Source organism: Melozone crissalis, unplaced genomic scaffold (genome assembly GCF_028551555.1).
Source record: "Melozone crissalis strain CALT ecotype California unplaced genomic scaffold, PUWL_Pcris_2 ptg000026l_1, whole genome shotgun sequence".
NCBI classification, from domain to species: domain Eukaryota; kingdom Metazoa; phylum Chordata; class Aves; order Passeriformes; family Passerellidae; genus Melozone; species Melozone crissalis.
The window spans coordinates 10,501,709-10,522,811 of record NW_026535804.1 but is presented as its reverse complement, the minus strand read 5'-3'; the positions used below and the strand labels follow the sequence as shown (position 1 = coordinate 10,522,811).

Here is a 21,103-nt window from a genome sequence, read left to right as displayed (position 1 = left end):
TCCCACTCCCTAATTCATATACATAAAACTGGTGTGCTGCCACGTTCCCTCCACACAAATGCATTAGCTGATCAGGAAGCCTTCCCATTCATCTGGCTTGTCACTTGCATGAGGTGGAGGCAGGACCGACTTGTCAACTCGCGGTGATGAGAGTGAGGGGTGGAAGACAGGATAGCGCGACAAAAATGGTGTAGATATTTCTCCCCTTGGTTTTCCATGGGAAAATATTTTCAGGTGCTGGATTGTCTCCACACCCTTCCAAACAGGAGCAAACCAGCAACCCAAACACTTGCCTACAACCTCCTCGGGTAATTAATCGCAGAGTGAGGCTGCAGGAGGAAACCATGGCTAAACCCCTTGATGGCTCTGCTGCAGCTCCCTGGCAATGTGGGCATCCTGGAATTGCAACACCCCATCCCCACTGTGTTTGGCACCGTTTCCACGGTGATTTCCAGGGCAGCCCATGCAGCAGAAGGAAGGTGTGCAGAACCCACCCAAGAAAGAGCAGTGAAGGTGCAGAGCTTTGCACCTCTAGAGTGGGCAAGACCTCCCTGCTCTCCAGACAGATCCTGGCACGCTGCAGGGTGGAAAGCCAACCTGGTTCCCAGGCACACCTGTGAATTTCACAGAATGACAGAATGGTTTGGGTTGGAAGGGACCTTAAAGCCCATTTCCTTCCATTAGCCCAGGTAGCTCCGAGCTCCGTCCAACCGGCGTCGAGCGCTTCCCGGGCTGGAACCCGTCAGCCGCGGCAGCGCCCGCTCAGACCGAAGGAGCGGAGCGATGCTCGGCGGGCGCGCACCGGGGCCGGGGCCGGGGCCGGGCTCTCCCCGGCGGGGCGGCGTCACGTCGGGGGTCGGGAGGCTCCGAGCCGCCGGTGCCCGCGGCCGGGGCGCCCCTCCCTCCCTCTCTCCATCCCTCCCTCCGCCGTGGCCGGTGCCTGCGCGGCCGGGGCGGTGCGCGGGGGCGCGGCCGGCGGCGGAGCCCGGCCCCGCGGCGGCGGCAGCGGCTCCCCCCGCCCGGCCCGCCCCCCGCCCCGTGACTCGGAGCCTCCCGCGGGCGCGGCGGCTGCCGGGCGGTGTCGTGCGGCCCCCCGCGCCCGTGCGGGGACTATGAAGCACCATGGTGTGGTGTGACCGTGGCGTCCAGATGCTGCTGACCACGGTGGGCGCCTTCGCAGCCTTCAGCCTCATGGCCATCGCCATCGGCACCGACTACTGGCTCTACTCCAGCGCCCACATCTGCAACGGCACCAACATCACGACGGACGAGGCGCAGGGGCCGCCGCGGCGGGCGCGGGGCGATCTCACGCACTCGGGGCTCTGGAGGATCTGCTGCCTCGAAGGTACCGGGGCCGCGCCGGGGAGGGGGCGAGCAACTTCCCCAGGGGAACCCGGCTGCGCTCCCGGAGCCGCCGGGCAGCGCCCGGGCAGAGCCCGGCAGGAGCCGGAGCCGGAGCCGCCGGGCTGAGCCCCGCCGGAACCGGGGCCGGGGCCGGAGCCGCGCCGCTGCCTCGGACACGGCCGAGGAGGAGGATGGCGTTACCGTGGCAACCGGCATCTCCGACATTGCCATGGGAACCGGCGGCGGGATGCGGAGCGCTGCCCAGGAGAGCGCTGCCCAGGGGGGCGACCTCGCTCCGCGACCATCGCCGGGGCTTCGGGGCTTTGGGGGGCTCCTGGCGGGGCCGGGGGTTTGGGGCGCACCTGAACCCTGCAGGCTTCGGGGCTGGGTCCCCCCTCTGCCCCCTCCCCCCGGACTTTGGCTTGAGGAGCTTTGGAGCTCAAGCGCAGCTCTCGGGCAGGACAGCGGGAACTCCAGTTCCTCCCAGTCTGCCCTCAGACAGAGGCACCGGGAGCTCGGGCGGAGGGGGTGCTGCCACCGCTCAGGTGCTTCGCTCGGGGTTCCTCGATGCAGCCCCAGGGTCGGGCTGAAGCGAGGGAACAATAAAAGGATGGGTGCTGTGGGGCCGAGCTGGGCAGCAGCACCCCGCTCCCCGCAGAGGCCGAACATGTGGCTCCCGCTCTGAAAATGGAGTTGTGGAGAAGGCGCGGCGGTAACTGCGGGGACAAAGAAGCACATGGGTGCTGCGAGCATTTGGCAGCGCAGATCCAAAGCCCAGCTGGGAAGGCACATCTGCCAGCCGAGAGCGCGGGGCTCCGGCCGTGGAGAGCGGCACAGCCCCGGGGAGGAAGGGGGGACATGGCTGGTGGCCACGGCGGCTCTGAAGCCCCTCACCTGCTGGTCCATCCTCTGTGAGAGCAGAGCGGCCGGCAGAGCCCCGGTGTTGCTGGAGGGGCGGGTGGGGAAGGGGGGGGGCACAGGGGCCATGGAGACTTGGCCGAGCTGCGCTGTCACTGGGGCTGGGGGCACCGGAGCCCGCTCCCCGCGGGGATGGATGCGCTGGGCGGGCGGGATGCAGCGCACCTCATCCATCAGCACACGGGAACTTCGCACGCCCGGCTTTGTGCTCCATTCCAACTGACAGACGGCTCAGCCCAGCTCCGCTTCAGAGTCGCAGCTGTGTTTAGGTGGTTTTTTTTCTTCTCCCCAGAACAGACTGTGGCGTGGTAGAAAACACCTCATTCTCACGTCTGTTCTCATCTTCTCCTCTAGCTAATGATTTAAGGCTACAGTGTAACATGATTTTTTCTCTTAAAATACCAGATTTACTACCTAGTAATAGTAGGCATACACAGAGGAGCTGTAGGAAAAGGAAATATTTTTAGATGCTAAAGAGAGAAAGAATTATTGAAATGTGAAGGTTTATGGGTAATAGCAATATTTGGCTTTGTGACTCTTAAAGGAAATCTAACACTCAGCATGGGCTTTTATGGCACCTGGAAAATGAGGGCTTGCATCTGAGAGCTCCTGAGTTTGCTTGAGAGGTGCTGAGCATCCTCCACTTGAACTGAATCTTGTGATCTTCACTGAGCTGGTTCTAAGCGTCTTCAGCCTCCGTTTCTCACGGAAAATAAGTTTGTATCTTGCAGGAGCTGCTGAGCTTGTTCAGCCAGGCTGGACCTGTCACCTCTGGGAAAAATCCCTGAGCTTCCCAATGTCAGACCACACAATTTCTGTGTGGTCTCCCAGTAACACCGCTCATAGAGGTGAAGTGCAGCTTTGACTGAAACTGGTGGGATTTCTGCCTTGGTTTCACCTGGGCTTGGGTCAGAACTTTGTCCAGGAGAGCAGCACTCAGGGCAGCTGTGGGGAATGGGCAGAGTTGAGGCAGCCCCAGCACCAGGGCCGAGCTCCAGCCTGGCTGCATCACTGGGCAGCAGCGGTGCCCTCCTGGCATCGCCAGGGCATTCTGAGCAGCTGCACCCAGGAGCCGTGTGCCAGCGAAGCTCAAACCCCCGTCAGTTTGGGGGATAAAAAGGCGTTTCATGGGACACATCAATCCGACAGCAAGGGAGCTGTTCTGCTCAAAATTCAAATGCTCATAATCAAATTATAAAGTTACAATTTTTAAAGTTGTCAAATATGTGCTAAGAATGCCCAATTTGAGAAAGCTGTCATCTGTTCACAGAGCTGAGGAGCAAAGACTACATTCTCTCCTCCTTTTTCAGTATGTTCTGTTTTGTAAGATAAAATCTATAGATACAGTAAATTATTCATGTTTTAAACCATGCCATGGGACTTGGATTTCAACATGGAACCATTCCTTTGTTTTATAAAATAATAAAACCATTTCTAGAAGCTGATTTAAAACAACACTCCCTTGACCATTTCAGAGCCTCGCTCATTTGAAGTGGCAGAGTCTTTTAGTAATCTAAAGGTAATATTGCAATTCTGAGGAGATACATAGCAGGAAAATAGCTTCAGTTATGGATTTTTATATGTGTTTAAATGGTCTGGCTTCAAACCCATTTTTAGAAATCTTCTGGTGTTTTGGAGAAATAATTGTTAAAACCTCTAATTTATTTTAATGGTCTTTATTGCCATTTCACTCTTATGTCAAAAAGACAAATCTGAGACACAAATGTGCAGAAGCTGAAAATGCCTTTAACAGCCTCTGAAATTGCTTTTGACATACATAAAGCATTTTGCTGAGCAAATTTCAGGTCAATTGAAATTTCCCAGTAAAGTATTTCTCAGCTCTATCAATTAACCTGTATGCTGGATTATGAACAATCACCTGTTCTGTAGCCCAAGTCCCAAGATTTCAAACAAAATTGCTGAAGCAGGGTGTAAAAGGATAACCTTATAATTCAATTATCAGGTGCTCCTCGATGTTTTCCTGTTTTTTTCTTTGAAACAATATTTTACAACAAATTGGCGTCATAATTGGAGTGCTACAGCTTAGGGATCAAGCATATTATCTTTGTTTGGAGCTGCAGGGATGAAATCATGTTTCAGCACTAGTAGTTGATACTACTATGGAGCTTAGTCACTCAAGAGGCAGCGTTAATGATCCATCACTCAAACTCTTGCCTGTCTAATCCCAATTTTGTTCCTTTAGCATGTTTGTCAGAGGTGGAGGTAGGAGGTTCATTGAGTGGATTTTAAATGATTGTGCCATTTCTGCGTGGATTTTTGAGAGTTTTATCCAAGGCAATTGCCTTTGGTGGGAAAGTGAAATAATTCCTGGCGTGGATGTGAGGAGCAGAAGTGGCAGAGCCTCTGAGGGTGGCCCAGGGTCCATGGCAAAGCTGGGGTTTGGTTTTCTGGGCCCAAGACAGTCACAAGAGCTGTGGCCTGAAGTTAAAATGTCACCAGACTAGGGAATTTCTGATGGACCCCCCATGCAGCCAATCAATCTGAGATCTGCACCCCAGCCCACAGATTCACAAAAAGAGTAAACCAGCCCCATTTTGGGTGCCTGCTGTTCTGTCCCACGTCCACACTCGAGCTGTGGTTGCTGTCAGCACCTCTGGGTCCCTGGGTGCAGAGCAGGGTCTGGCAAACCCAGCAGATGCTGTGTCCTGTGAGTGACCATTCTGGGGTCAGCCTAAGGCCAGAAAGGGAGATTGAACCACTCTGGCTGCCCAGCAGCCCCTGATCCTATGGGAAATGTGCAGCGCAGCTTCCTCAGCTTCACACGGCCTTACTCACGAGGAGGATCTGATTAAAATATTTGCCTAGGAAAAAACAATGTTAAAAACACCACTTTATCCACTGAAACTGCTTATCTTGGTGAACAATCGTGCTGAAGTTAATAGGACAGCTCACAATAGAGCGCTCTGCAGGCTCTGTGACATCAAGATAGGAAATCAAGTAATGTACTTGTAATTTAAATTTATTCAAAGAGTATTTTATTAAACACTTCAGCACATGAATCTCTTTGAACCCATTGTGTCTACTGCTTTTAGTATTCCCTGTTTGCCATTTACTTTTCAAGTGGTGCAATTGGCTATTTAGTTCACGTGGGCCCACGTGTCCTTCCTGGAACATTTATAATGGGGAGGAAGGATCGAGTAAATCATTTATGGTTTTGAAAACTTGCACAAATGCACATTTGCACAATTATTTGCAAGTCTTCCACCCTGGATGAATGCACACAAACATTGTGGCACCCGCATGCGCCGCTTCCATGGATACTCCCGAAAACAAAATAAAAATGCTTATACCAATGTTTGAGGCAAGCAAATAAAGGCAGGCTGCTGTCCATCAATACTGCAAATTCATGGCTCATCCGAAAGGAATGAATATTCCTTAGTATTCTCCAAGCACAGCTAAGAAGCTCCAGCACCACCACTGTTTGTAATGAACTGAATACAATGCAGAGTTTTTATTCCAATGCTGTGGCCAAAGTGTTATTTGGTGTGGAGCAAATGTTAAATCCCTCTAAGATCAGACATGACCTGCCTTGGAGGTTGTGTCCACAGGCACGTTAAGTGGTGGTTGCTCTTCTCTCTGTGCACGCACATGAGCCTGTGCTCACACTGTGAAAGAAAAGTGATCACAAATGGAGAACACCCAAATGGGTGTCTCTGCTCTGAAAAACTTATTTTGTGATGCTGCAGCCTGTTTCTAGGACAATATATAGGTATTATTGCCCTCCTGAAGAGGGAGCTTTCACCCACGAATCTTCCATCACAAACATAAACCCATCAGTGAAGGACTCTGCTAGATGCAGACCATGTTTACATCCTTTAATTCCATACATCCTGCTCATCATCTCCGTTGCCTTGGTAAAACACACGCTCTTGAGAAGGTCCATGTGCTTTACTCACTGCTTTTAAGAGCAATTCTTAGCACTCCAGTGTCAGCTTTGCTGCCCTGGCTGAAGCAGAGCAGTTTTGCTGGCAACTGATGGAGTGATTTTTTTTTAACACCCATTTTAGTTTAATTTTTTCTTTTTTTTCAGGAGCATTCAATTTGTTAGCGTTTCTGAATTTGGAGCTGTCTTTATGGACACAGAGTTCAATCCCTTAGAAATATTGTCCATTGTATAAAATACTTTAAAATACTGAAAATTTGGTGCTGGAAGATCTGCCAGCAGAAGATGGGTTAAGGTATTATCTATTCTCAAATGAAAAAAAAAAAAAGCATGTGTCTTCTCAATGCACTTCTTTGAACATTTATACAGAAGCTCTCAAATGATCTTATTGATGTCACAAAACATCCATTCTTCCCTGCCCTATGAAACAAGGATCTGAAGCTAATTGACTGAATATATGTCACTTTAATGAATTAATTTGCTTTCTTGAACTCGATCTACATTATAGCCAGTAGGGAGCTATCAGGCTACACGAAGGTTTTGGTTTTTCCTCTGTGGCTCTCAGCATGTTCAGATATCCCAGTGCAAAACTCAGATCCCAAAGACTCTGTGTGCATTAGTGATGCTCCCCCAAGGCTGCAAACCAATGAAAGCACATTTGTAATCCAGCTGTAAAGCTCTTTTCTGCTGTGCAGGATGCAATGTGGAGGATATTAAATCTCACCTGCATTCCAGGATTGTTCTGGGGAGGTTTCAGAAATGTTTTGTGAAGAGTCAAGGAGACGTTGGGTTGTACAAACAGGATCCTCGTGGCTGTGTTGTGCTGCAGTCACTGTTTTATTCTGTATATAGTTACACTGCCTGTTCTGAGGACTTGACAGATGGCATTTGTGGTAGGATCTGTCAGAGCCATAGTAACTCATTTTGGGGTTTGTGGGGGACCTTTACAATGATGTAATGCAGTCTTTGGGCTTTGTCCAGCAGCTGTTACCTTTATGGGCTTTTATTGCTCTTTTTAGATACTTCCAGGGCTTGCCCTTCCTTCTGGAAGCTCTATTGACCCTCACCAGTGTAAACTGGTAAAACAAGTCAATACAAAAATGGGGTTTTTTTTCTCCTGTGCAATTTCAGCACAGGGATTATTCCTCTAGTACACCCTGTCCCATTTGCTGGGTCACACAGTGTCACCTCTGCTCAGGTTGTGCTGTCCCACCTGTAGCTTCAGTCAGTCTTGCCAGGTACAAAACACCTCATAAAAAAACTCAGGGGAAGGGGAGTGTACCTGATGTCTCCATCCTGTAGTCTTGTGTATTTTTGCAGAAACAGAGCAAAAAGAGAACAAATATTAGGAAGAGAAGCGAGTGCTTTTATCTCATCTCTAATTCCTTTGAGGAGGTAGGAGTACTTAGATACTGAGTGTAATCTGAAGTCTGTTATTAACACCTCTCAGCTCCCAGATATTTAGTTGGTGTCTCTGTGGTTTATATGCTAAAGAGCAGCAATTTCTGCGGAATTTCTGTATCCCCAAACTGAAAATGGAGAGGAAGGAGGAGGAGGATGATGATAATGGGCTTGTGACTCTGAGCTTTGGTAGATTTCCTGCTTGATCTGGGGCCAGTTGCTTTATCTTCCTGCCCCTGACTAGGAGGGATAACTGTGCTTCCTTTCCACCCACTTCCCTCCCATTCTAATAATAAAATGGAAAGGAAGATGTGGAGAAACTGGGACACGGCGAGAGGGCTGCCCAGCTCAGGAACGCGGCTTGCACCGGGCTTGAAGTGTTCTGCTTGCAACTTATGTTTTATACATGCAATATTTGGTGTTTAAACATGTCTTCCTTGAGGGACAGGATTAAGTCTGATTCTCCATCTACAGAAAGTTAACTGCTTTCTAGGAAGGCAGTGGAGTTATGCCAATGTGAAGCCAATATAAGAGAAGGGATCGCAGATTTGTCCCTTCAATTGGACCTTTTCCTGCTGGTCCTTCTTTTCTGAGCCAAAACTCATCTCAGGAAATAAATCAAACTATCAAACTGAAAAACTGGTCCTGCTTCCAAACGTTACTTGGTGCTTATCTTCGTTTTAGATTTCTGTTTACTGGTATTTATTATGTCTCAGACTTATGGTTCAGCATCCAAATTCTTCCCAACAGATGGCAAGGCAGGATGTACAGGAGTAGTAAAATAAACAGGATAAATGCACAACTGCCCATATGTCTGAGAGGCTGATACGCGTTTATGACTTCAGAACAAAAGGGTGTTTGCAGCAGAGAACACCAGTGCTGGGCATGACTTCATGGTTTTTTCTGCCTTGTTCTGAAGCCTCTCACTTTTTCAGTGGGTTTTGATCAGTTAAATTGCCAGATATTTTGTCCTCCCTCTTCTACTCCCAGATAGTTCTTTCCCTTAGTTATTTGTCTCCACTCCTGAAGTACATCAGTTCGTTTGATCTTCAACATTTTAACACAGAAGGTGGCTTTGTCCTGAGCTTCAGCTCATATTTTTTCTTTCAGTGTGGTTGTGGCTCTTTTGAGGGGCACACCGAGGTGCTGGGGACCACAGCAACATTTGAGGCTTTCTTTCTATATTGAGATTTATCATAATATTAATGACAAGCAGCCTCTCTACTATCTCAAAATAGCAAGCCTCCGGGCAAGCTGCCTGCAGGATGGATAGCCCAGCCTAGACAGACTTTGCTAGATTTCCCTTCAGATCTGGGGGCATTTTTGCCAGTTGTTGCATGCTGGGAGTCAAATGCAGTGGGAGCATTGGAGCAGTTCTTGATTTAGCCTGGCAGATAGTCCAGCCCCTCTTTCCCCTCCTTCCCATGGCAGCCTGTCATCTCAACATCTTTGTTCTCTTCCTCTTTTTTCCTCCCCTTGCCAAATGCTGTAACCTTCCTTCTGCTGAAGAGATACCTTTGAAATTAGCTCCTCGATGACAGTGCATGAGTCCTTCTCTAGATGGACTGCCCTAGGTTAAAAATTAAGATTTTTTAATTTATCTTCTTAACTCTTGACCATCTCTGTGCCATCCTGCCGATGAAAAATGTGTAATCACTTACTTGTCCAAAGGTATAGTCTGGGTTCTCTTTTTCTCTACCTGTTTTACTCATTTCCCAGGGTTTATCCAGGCTCCTGCCTACTTAACAAATAACCCTGTAAATTCATCTTCAATAGAATTGAGTCATTTCTTGTCAAATGTAATCCATGAAGGAATGATAGATTATAAACACACACAGTCGTGGTATGAAGAGATGGGTGAAGGGAGAGCACGTTATGGAATTACAGTATTTCCTGTACCAATTGCCAAGCCTTGATACAAATTAACCTCTTTTATTGTTCTTTTTCAAGCATTCCGCCTTTTAATTGCTGTTTTGGAATTGTGCCACTTAGTTGTGCCCTTTGAATGTTTCTCACTTAGCCAGTCCTGTTAGCTTGATAATGCCAAATGTTTCTGAGATATTCAGAAGCACTGAACATCCCCTGCTCGAGTGGGAGAGGGACCCAGCTCAGGCAGGAATTAGCACCCTTGTTTAGCTGCCAGGGTTTTTTTTTTCAGATTAAGTTAATAACCATTTTTAAGTCACTGCCAATTCTCTACCGGGGTTTCAGATCAGTTGTCTCCCATTTATACTTTTTAAATGATGCAGTTTTGTGTCGAATATGGATGACTGGATGTTTTGTCCTGTCCAAATATATAGCCTTCAATAACACTGGGGTTGTTATTGTCTTCCTTGCATCCCAGAGGCACAGTTTATCTCTTGGTGCTGCAAGGCATTAAAAAGGAACCATGGCATGTCGCAATTATGACTTGAAATAGGATCTTGCCACAGGAACATTGCCTAAATGTAATCAAATCTAAACTGTAACTTATAGCAAATACCTATCAGGGCTGTGCACACCTATCTCACAGCTCACTGGCTATCAGAGATAGCTGATAGCAAGGCACTGGATGATTGTGTTGGGAGAATTGTTGTGCTGTTGGGGTATTTTAGAGTTCAGCCCCCAGCATTCAGCTGCCTGCAAGCAAATGAAATAACGAACTCTCAATGCTGGAAGGCCTTGTGACTATTTAGGCTGAGCTTTCAAAGGTACCAGATATGAAAGTTTGTGATACTCCTCCGTGCATGACTCACTAATGGCAGTAGTGGGCTTTAATCATCTTTGTCCAGTGGATTTTCTAAATTCAAGTAAGCCACAGCAATGCTCCTTTACATAATGCATATATTTTAATGCAAAACTCGCCAGACTTGGTTTCTTTGTGTGTTGGATTGGTTTTAGCCAGATGATGAAACAGCAAGTTGGATTGTCACATCACATTTTCATCCACGGGGATTGTGAACAGGGTTGAATCCCTCAAATTCACTGAACAGAGCCCTGTTACTGGAGCCAATGAAGCCAATAACCCAAAATGGATTGTTAAACTCCAGATATGCCTCTGCTGAGTGTGGGAATGAGATTTGCAGGCAGCTGTGAACTCCCCAAACTTCAGGAATTTGATTTCCCTGCAGAGGGAGAGCCCCAGCCTCTGCTTCCTCCCAGATTTAACATCCCCTGTTCCCATTCTGCCACCTGATGTACACCTGGCTGAAGGCAGGTTATTCTGTACAGATGGAGCTCAGGACTATTTCAACTGGGTTTTATTAGGGGAGCTGTTGGAAAATGTCAGTATCAAGCAGTGCTTTCCTAAACGTGATAAAACATCAATTATTAAATCTGGGAGCCCAGTAACAGTTGGGAAATGTTTCTCACAACCGAGCTGCTAACCCAAACCAGTCGGGTCCTTACCTTCATCCTTCTGCCAGCCAGCAGGGGCTCAGTTATTTGCCATGACAGGGATTTGGGGGTCACCAGAGTGCTGTCTGCAGACAGACTGACCCTTTCCAGATGGAGCAGTAGGACACAGCCAGCCCCAGTCCAAAGCCCCTCTGCACACACTGAACCCAAGCCAATGAACGTAGCAAGGGCTGAGTTCCTTGGCTCACGCTTGGAGCTGCTTGGATGTTCCCACCTTGTGTTTGGATCAGAGCTGGTCCACATCCCCCCAGCTCTGCCCACTGTGAAAACACATTTCTGTCTGTCAACAAAGGATGCTCCAAGACAGGGAGAAGACTCTCCAAAGGGTGAGGCTCCCAACCTCTATCCAAGCTTGCATTGCACTGAAAATCAGCCAAATTTCATTTTTTTAAGTTACTTGGGTGTTTCAAAAGATATTTATCCAAGACTATGCCAATACCTGCTGACTGTGAGGTCAAACATCCTGTGGTTTGCTCCAGAGGATGGGAAGCTTTTCTCCTTTGCTCTGCACGTTTTGCTGTGCTCTTGTCCTTGCCTTTAGCGCTGACAAACGCAGACGGTTCCGAGGTGCTTTGGGATCCTTAAAGATGCAGGACCTGAAATAAACCATGCAGCATTTAGGAATGATGTTCACAGCACCACTTCTAATTACAGCCCTCCGAACAATTCATTTGCAGTGTCCCGCTATGGTTGTGCTTATTAAAACAGAATCCGCTTTATAGTTTGGTAGCAAATTAAGAGGGGAAAAACACAGCTATCCTGTTCCATCCATGCCTTTGAAAGAGGTTTACCTTCATAATTTGCTTTCTAGGGATATTTCCCTTGTTTTCGCTTGTGCTCCTGCTCTGAGTTTTTAATGACTTACTTGGTGTCTCTTGGTAGCCATTTCCCAGTGACCTTTTTGCTCATTTTATTTTAATTTCTGTGTATAAATGGCAGCGTTCTAGCTGGAGACGTTCTTTGGGCAGAGCACAAAAACCCCATAGGGAAGGAAAAACAGGCCAGAAATTTTCCACCTGAATTTGAAGCATTAACCCCGGGCTTTGGCCACACAAAGAGCCAGCACGCCAGAGCTGGACCCTGGTCCAGGATCAGGGCCACAGCTGGGCAGCAGGACCTCAACATCAGAATCTCCAGGCATCAGCCCTGGATGCAGCTACTCCCACAGGTTATCCCATTTTCTGGCATGGGTGCTGTGCCCCGGGAGGGCTGGGCAAGTGCTTGCAGCTGGCCAGAATATGGGTACACAGCTCCTAATGCTGATTTTATAGCATTAATGTGCACCTGTTTTGGTGGCCAACTGGCACCGTGCTCAGCCTAAAATGTCTGTGTAAGCTCTGCATTAAAAGAGGCATCAGAATTAGCGTGTATCAAACATGTCATTAGACACGTGCCTGGTAGACATAATGCAGGATAATGAATATGATCACAAGAATAAATTAATAACCGAAAATATTTTTTATACGTGTGCACACTTAAAACAGGGTAGGAACTAAGTGACACTTGTGTCACCAGTTTATAATTAAAATGCAGTGCTTGAATGGAAATGTAAGCTTCAATTAGCCAGCACGACCCTGCTTCCGGCTTTACTTCCCACTGAAAAGCAACGATAACAAGCTCACATTTATTATCAGAGTTTTTCCTGGAGCTGTGCACTGAAACATGCTCACATCTGAGCCCTTTCACTGAAGACATTTTTTCGCTTCAGCAGTTTGGCATGCCATACAAAGGCTCTCTGATTTTTAGTGATGTTCACCTCCTCTTACATAAAAATGTTTTCTGTGCATATTATTTGGTTTTAGTTAAAGTCCAGGTGCACGGGTTACTGAAGAACCAAAGGGATGGCTCATCACAGAGCACAATGGGTAATTATTGCTGGGCTTCACTGTAATGCACAGACAAATCCTTTCTTGGAGCTCAGCATTGTGGCTGTGAGAAAGAAAATACCTATGATGCAGCCCAAAGTCCTACAAGGGTAAGAATAGATCCTGTGGGAGATGCTTTGCCCATTTCATTTTTAACTCTCTCGAGGGACAGAGCTTCACAGTTTTGTTTAGAGACACTATTTTGCATTTTAATTTCACCAGTGGGAAGTTAATACATATATAAATTATGAGGTCTCATGTGTTCCCATTTCATCCCAAGAGGATGTTAGGCTTTTTGTAAAATGGCTAAATAATTCTCTGGGTTCTGCTCCCCATTAAAACCAGGATTTATCTTGATTTACCATCCGAATTTTGCTGCTGCCTTGCCTGAGGATTGAGCTTAATTTCTGCAAGAGAGGGCAGAGTCCTTGGCTATGCAGGCAGGAAGAAAACTCATTTTTCTCCTGCCCAACCCCACACTTTGGGTACCTGGCTCTGTACTCCATGTGGGGGACAGAGCCATCCACAGGAGATCCAGATCCTTGAGGTGCCTTTGGGGAGATCCTGACATCTCCCCAGTCCCCCCAAAATAGGAACCTTTTAGTCTAGGACTTACTCAGCCTTGTGTTCATGCTGGAGGTACCTTTTGGGCATTTTAACACCCTTCAAATTGGTCCGTGTGCAGACAAGGCTGCAGGAACCTGGGTCCCAAATAACGAGGACAGGGAATGGCCACCTCAGCCAGGGCTTAGGAGAGCTGGTGAAAAAACCCCAACAGCCCCAAAATGTCAAGACTGAGCAGCTGAGCCTCAGAAAGTGTATTTAAGGAATATGTCCTCTCTGACAGAGATGGACCAAATGTCCACACAAATATCTTTTGCAATGCCCCCTCCAATATTTTAAGCAATTTCTACAGGCAGAATTCTTGTGATGTAGGAGTGGATGTCAAGCCAGGATATCTCAACTCAGAATAGATGTGTGCTCTTAGCTTTGGGTCAGGCAGTGACGTGTGCTGGAGTTAGAGCCTCCAGGAACTCTTCAAGTTGTAAAACCTACAAAGCTCCTGGTTTTTCACTGGTGCTGTTCACATGGGACAGAGTGACCTCTCCAGAAAGCCGTTCCAACAGCAGCCGCAGTCTCTCTCAATAGCATTTAATAACTACCCATGGAGAAAATTACACTCTATTTAAAAGGCCAGAAAAATCATCTTCAGTTTAACTCTGCTGACTTTGGTAGAATTACACCAGAAAAGAGTTCTCTCTGATTTCCTTTCCCATACTAATGTTCAGTAGCTGGGCATAAAAAGCCTTTCCAAGGCAGATTAAACAAGTCCAAATGGTGAAATATTCTTTTAATTTTCTTTCACACACGTTATTTTAGGTGTAGCTTGGAACTCTGCCCTTACGAGAGGCATCCCTTTAAATATTTATACAGCATCAATATGTAGCCACCTTCATACGTTTTTAATGATATGTTCCTTTCTAAATTAACCATTAGATAACCCCGTCCTGTGGTGTTCTGTATTTTGCACTGCATTTACCCTACCCCTGGATTTTTATTTTTTATTTCTCCGTGGAACAATGAAGATGTCAAGGCAGTGCAGATTCCAGGGGCACTGTGGAAATGAAATTCTTGGAGCACCACTGCTGTTGCCATGTGGACACACACTCAATAGCAACTCTGTGCTGCCCTGCAAGCCAAGGGGATGCGGCCCCAGCCTCACTGCTGGGCCCTGGCAGTTCAGTGCCAGAACAATTCCTCGCTCCTGGAAATGTAACTTCCAGGATTGGGGAAAAAATATTGAAGCAAACCCAAGCAAAGGAGGGGCAGGAAGAGATATCTCCATTTTGAGGCTCTCCTCGAGAACCAGTAGGCTTCTGGATCTTCCAGAGTTTTTTCTCTTGTTATTTTTTGTTCTTAATTGTTTTATTAAGATGCTACAACATGCCAAGATGAACAGGATCAACACCATCAACCGAGTCAAAGATCTTTTTCTCATGATCTTTGATCCAGCCTAAAAACCCACAGATGAGTAAAACTGTTGGTACAAGCCACGGGTTTTTATAACTCTGGGAGTTTTGAGTCCTGTTTAATTACACCACATTATCATAGCAAAGCAGTTTCTGCAAAAGCTGCTCATGGCTTGTTTCTCCTCCCTCCCGAGGGGACCACAGGAGATGGCTGCACCACAAGATTACTGCTGCAGAACCCAACCCTTAGCAAAGCCTCAGCAGACAGACAGAAACACAGCACACCTCTCCCAGCTTTGCAACAGAGATTATTCATTCCCCTGACCAAAAAAAGGGGACATCAGAGTTTATCCCATGCCCTGTTATACTGAAAAACATTCCCACATGCTTCTTCGCAAGGAAGAGTAGAGCTGGAATCCAACCTCTCCTCCTCTGAAGGGGCCTTGCCCTGCACTTGTTTTGCAAGTACGAGCTTCAGTTAAGTCAGCAGAGATTTTCTCTGAGGATAATGGGCTGAAGGAAGCACTGAATGCAATTTCCCTGAGTTGCAGGGTACTGGAGGCAGAGATTGAGTCACCAGCAGAGCCCTTCCAGCGCCGGAGCGGCTCCGCGGACGCGGTCCCAGGCAGGACGGCACCATCCCCTCCTCTGCAGAAAAGGCACCTGCAAAAGGCACAGGGGTGCTTTTCTGACTTCCCTCCAGTGAAGCAAATCTGGTAGGGTTTGGCTGCAGCAGTGCCTTGGTTTCTGGGTTTTTAAATGCACTGGTAAAGGGACATTGTTTGCTCCAAACAAAAGCTGCCTGGGCTTGGCATTCCTGACAGGAGCCTGAGGAAAAGAAGCCAAGGCAGCAGCTGAAATCCAACAAACTGCTCCCTTCCACCACGGGAGAGGCAAGGTATGGCCAAGCTGAACTTGTGCTGTTATTCAAGGTTTTCCTTTGGGTTGCAGAGGCAAATTTTGTGTGTGTGTTTGCTGCAAATATGTTTAAATTATCTCTGTTTTGGAGGCAAGTAGTCAATGCATCTGAAGTGCATACTTGACATATGTTTCTTTTCACATGCTGTCCTCCATTCATTTCATGCAGCAGATGCTCAGTTTACCACTTTAAATGTATTCTTATTTACTAGAAATTATTTTAGAAAATAGCTGTTTGGAACTAAACATTTCCAGCCCTTCTTTTGGGTGCAGGATGCTCCTTTTTGCAGCTGTCCTGGGTGGCTGCATGCAGATGTTGACAGGTTAATTTGCATTTGAAGAGCTGGGTGCAGTGAGCTAAGCAAGGGTTTTTCTTCCCTGCCTCTGAAGGCAGTCACTTCACACTCCTTGCCAAATTTAGCCCCGATGCTACTCTTCTTAATTAACTAGAGCAACATCCAAGCTGAGTTTGGCCCATTGTTAGCCAGCCATTTATTACAGGGTTGAATTAAACCCCTTGGCCGTGTAGAAGAAAGGCTTTTATTCTGAAATTGATTGTACTAAAGTGAAACACAAGGACAGCCCTAATTCACAGCAAGGTGGTAGGTACAAGCTGGTTTATCTGATTTCCTCTATCCTGTCACCAGAAACTGCGAGTCCAACCTGGTTTTCCTGCCTGCTGCACACTGCTGAGGTCAGAAATGGTTTAGTAAAAAAGGAATCCTGATGTTAAGAAGAATGTGCAGCTCACACTGCTCAATCCCCCTTCCCAGAGAGAATTCTTTTTCTTCTCATTGTGGCTTTCTTTTTTCCCTTTAGAATAAGTTCATATCAAGACTGTGAGCACAAAGACCCAGATTTAGACTTCAGTCCCTTCCATTGCTGTAGGAAAAGGCAGAAGTCCTGATGCACAGCCCTGCTGTCAGCCTCTAGGAGCTGTTGCTGCTGGTCTTTCATGTGCCTGATCCATCCACACTGGCTCAAAGCAGAGACCAAAAGCTCCCACGCTGCAGCAGGGAGAAGAGCTGGCATTCAAAGAGTTGGAGCCCTGTCATCACCAAGGCCCCCTTTGCTTCCTCTTTGGTTTCTTTTCTTCCCTTTAGATGTTACAGAAGAGCCAAGGAAAGCTACATCCTGTGGGTATTAGAGCACTGAGCTGAACCTTCAGAGACATGGGAAGACATAATTAATGTTTTTCTGGTGTTTTTTTCACCTTCTTTTCACCACACCTCTGTTCTCCCCTGCCTCATCCCTGCCATGATCTGCTGTGGGCAGATTCTGGTGTCACTTCTTCCCCCCAAAATCTGGATTTCAGCTCAGTTTGCTGTGCATCCCTTGGCCAAGGGGATCATGGGGACAAAGTCACCCATCTGAGGGACAAAGTTACCCTTCTGAATTTATCAGTTTTGATGTTTATTTGCAGGGATTAAATGAACACTCGTAACATGTTGGATTCAACCTTCATTCCTGGCAAAATTCTTCCTGGTCACAGTCAAATGCAAACTAATTCATCACCCCAACTCTGCATGAGGGAGGTGCTGGCACAGGGCACTGTCTCAAGGGGAAATGTTTGCTCCAGTCCATCATTTGCATCACTCATGAAGCTTTTCTTGGAGATATCTTTGGGTTTTCTACGTAAGAACTTCAGGGGAGGGGCTGGGGATGGAGCGTGTTGCTGTTAGACAGGAATGATTCAGGTACCCATGGAGACATGAGATCACTCTGCATTGTCACCAGCACAAGGAGATTACCTTATACAAGAATAACTAAGAATAGAATTTTTGACCTTCCATCTTTCCTTATCTGTAAACATTAGATCTGCAGAGCAGTGCAGCCCTGCTTGTCAGCAAGGAGAAATAAAAGAAAAATAAAACTAATTTAAAACCCCACAGTGGCAGTGAAATAAATCCATACATTTATCATTTCAAAGGTTCCCATCACTCCTGCCTCTTTTCCTGCAAAGTTTAAATGATTACATATTTTTTATGTGTTATATTTACTCTCCTAAGGATAGAACACACTTTACAGAACCTCATATGGATAAAAAAGCATTTTCCTTTTGCAACGTTGCTTACAGTTAACACACACAAACCTGCACCTTGAGCTTTCCAAAACCTGGTTCATACCATCAAATGAATTAATGGCATAGGCAGAAATTTATTTTTAAGTCCTTAAAAGTTGAATGTTTATGACTTGAATTTTTCTTTTAAGGACTAGCATGGATCTCAGTGATTGGTGCAAGACTTTATCTGGTCCAGTAAAAAGGGGCAGATTCTTCACAACACTTCACAACACAGGAGCACCTGCCCCTGCTCCTGCCAGCACTAAAATTGGAGGTATTTGAATGAAAAAAGATCCTTAAAGTGAAGAAATGCAGGATGAGGTTCTAAGCTTACCATAACAGCTGGAAAGAATTTTCTAAAATGAAATTCAGCATCTGCTTCTGTAGATGTCTCAGGTTTTAAGTTTCTGAGGCAGAGGGTGATTTTTAAGCAGAATCTTAACTTGCACATACATGAATTATTTCTAGTGACTGGCTCAAAAATAGCGATTTGAGCCTGTGCAATGTGTTCACACAGGGCTGGAGTGTGGCCAGGCCTGGGGACACAGAACTTTCTGCACACACCTGGATCATGTACCCCACCTTGTGTCCCTGCAGTGTGAGCTGAGGACACGCTCTGAGTGTCCCTTGTCCCTTCCTGGGCATGGCTCCTCAGGGAACAGCCAGAGCTTGGGGTCCTGATGAGCTCTGAGCCAGAGTCTGGAGTCACTGGAGGCCAAAGGCAGAGTGCTGTCCCCTGGGAGCAGGGGCTCATCAGGCTGTGTGACTCAGAGGTGCAGCTGTCACAGCCCCCCTGGCTCCTCCTGTGGTGGAACAGCTCAGACACCGTGCTGGGGTTGGGCCTCAAATCAACATCCAAGCTCCTCCTTTGCTTCATGGGGAAAAAGGAGGCTGTGGGAAAGGTGTGGGAAAAGCAGTACTCATGAGAACACTGTTAGAAAAAAAAATCCAACACGTTAAAGCACAAGGGGATGGCTCTATCCCTGCTGGAGCCCCCCAGCTGCCCATGAAGGGACCCCTGGTGTATCCAGCATTTGCAGGACATGTCTGCTAGGATTATGGGGAGCTGCTGCAGGAAAGCACTGATGTCTCTTGAGGGCACAGCTCTCCAGAGCCTTCAGGAGTGGGTCTGCAGAGGAGTTTAGGTGATGCTGTGCCTAAAAATCAAAGCTCAGCCTACAAACCAACCCCAGCACCCTGGACAATAAATAACACCTGTGATGGTGTTCACAGGGGTCTGAGGATGAGGGAGGAGAGGAGGATCTGGCTCCATGTTTTAGAAGGCTTGATTTATTATTTTATCATATATATTATATTAAAACTGTACTAAAAGAATAGAAGAAAGGATTTCAGCAGAAGGCTGGCTAAGAATAGAATAAGAAAGAATGATAACAAAGGCTCTGTCTCGGACAGAGAGTCTGAGCCAGCTGACTGTGATTGGCCATTAATTAGAAACACCCACATGAGACCAATCACAGATGCACCTGTTGCATTCCACAGCAGCAGATAATCATTGTTTGCATTTTGTTCCTGAGGCCTCTCAGTTTCTCAGGAGAAACAAATCTTAAGGAAAGGATTTTTCATAAAAGATGTCTGTGACAGACACCAAAGAGCAGAGTCAGGAGCTGGACCCTCATGGTGAGCAGGCTGACATCAGCCCTTCCCTTTCCAGCCCAGAGGGTTCTCTGGGGCTGTGCCCATCCCCAGGGATGGACATCCCATCTCAGAGCCTGGAGTCAGCAGTGCAGGAGAGCCCTGCCCTGCCCTGGCAGCAGCACCAGAGCTCACTGATGCAGCAGATCCTCACTCCCGGCTGGTATTTGCTGGCCATAACCCGGTGATTCCAGTCTGTGGAGCAGAAGTAATCCACAGTCACTGGGCAAACTTTGTCCAGAGCTTATTTGGGAGAGAAAGCCCTGCTGCATGCTGCTGGGTGCAGGAGAGCTGCTGAGGCTGGGTGATGTTTCATGACTGAGTATTTTTAGAGCCATCCTATAGTGCAGGATTTTTAACTTCCATTTCACAGCCCTTGGAGCCTGGCAAACTTTCATTAACATTTGATGCCTTGAAGTCATGCAAGGTCTGGGGGGAAAGGGAGGGGAAGGAGGGAAAAGGAGCACACCTTTTTGGAGCAAAGTTGTTGGGAAGCTTAGAAAAAGCCGTCCAGTCCCTCCTTTTTGTACCAGGTAGTTTTAAAGGACCCCAACCACTCAGAAAACAAAGCTGGAATTCCAAATCATGGCAAGGTGGAAGAGTGAAAACACCTGGAGTGTCTCAGGCCCCTGGGGAGTTGAACCCCACCACCCTGAAAGGGTCATGCCTCTTCTTTGCCCATTATTAGGCAACATTGCTCATACAGGGCTGTTTGACCCATGAATCCCCAAATTATTTATAAGTCATAAGGCATCCATCCTCGAGCAGAGAGCATGAGCCATGGAGAAGTCAAAGGATTTGCTCCCAGTTCCCTCACTGCCATTTCTGCTCAGCACAAAGTAAGGCTTTTTTTGCCCAAAGTTATAACCAATGAAAACAGTGCTTCCCTGGCTACAAGGCAGACTTTCAACTGGAAAATAAGTTAACAGAAACTCTATTTTCCCCCCTCTAAATATTCCCACATGCACACACACACAGAGAGCGTCTCTTCGCGCACACAACTGAGATTTTTCATAGGCTGAGGGAGTAGGAAGAAGAGACGTATTTTTGTCTCCTTGGCAAAAATATATTGGCAGCATCTCAGTGAGTTGTAAAGATTGAGTAAGTACCAGGGCACGGCCCCGTGAAGCAGGTTTTGGAAAGCTGCCCCTTGGCTGCCTCTGCCCTGTGTGCCAGGGCCTGGCAGGGACACTGCCCTGGGGGCACTCAGCCCCAGGGGCCCCAAGCAGCCCACCCGGGCTCCTGAGAGGAAGATGAGCTTGCACGCCATGGAAATGAGGAGCTGTCAGCTCTGCACCATGCCAGAGGAGGTGTCTGAATGGGAGAGGAGCTGTAAATCCCCCCCTGGGCATGGCAGCGTTCCCTGAGCTGCTGTGCAGCTCCTGATGTGGCCCTGGCAGGAGGTGGCACCAAGGGTGACAGACTGGCCCTGCCCTGCTTCCTAAACTCAGGGGGAAATCAGGGCCCCAGTGTAGGAGAGTCAGGGGTAGGATGGTCAGGATGGATGGAGATGGGAGATCCCTGCAGCCAGGTCTGGAACTTGGGGATTATTGCAAAGGGCCTGGGTGCAGGGCCCTGCTGGGAGCTGCCAAACACAGCTCAGAGCAGGCCCAAAGAGGGAGAGACAGGATGAGAGGGTAAGAGAGTAAGGGAATAAAATGGGTAAGAGAGT

The 21,103-nt window shown here is 47.5% G+C and overlaps 1 protein-coding gene across 1 annotated transcript in view; it reads left to right on the top strand.

Moving 5' to 3' along the window:
* Nucleotides 1-1,050: 1,050 nt before the first annotated feature.
* Nucleotides 1,051-21,103, top strand: part of CACNG4 (calcium voltage-gated channel auxiliary subunit gamma 4) — a 41,956-nt gene continuing 21,903 nt past the window's right edge. The window contains exon 1 of the mRNA XM_054278589.1: nucleotides 1,051-1,345. Within this exon, the coding sequence (XP_054134564.1) occupies nucleotides 1,123-1,345 (223 nt within the window). The 5' untranslated portion in view covers nucleotides 1,051-1,122. The remainder of the gene's footprint in view (nucleotides 1,346-21,103) is intronic.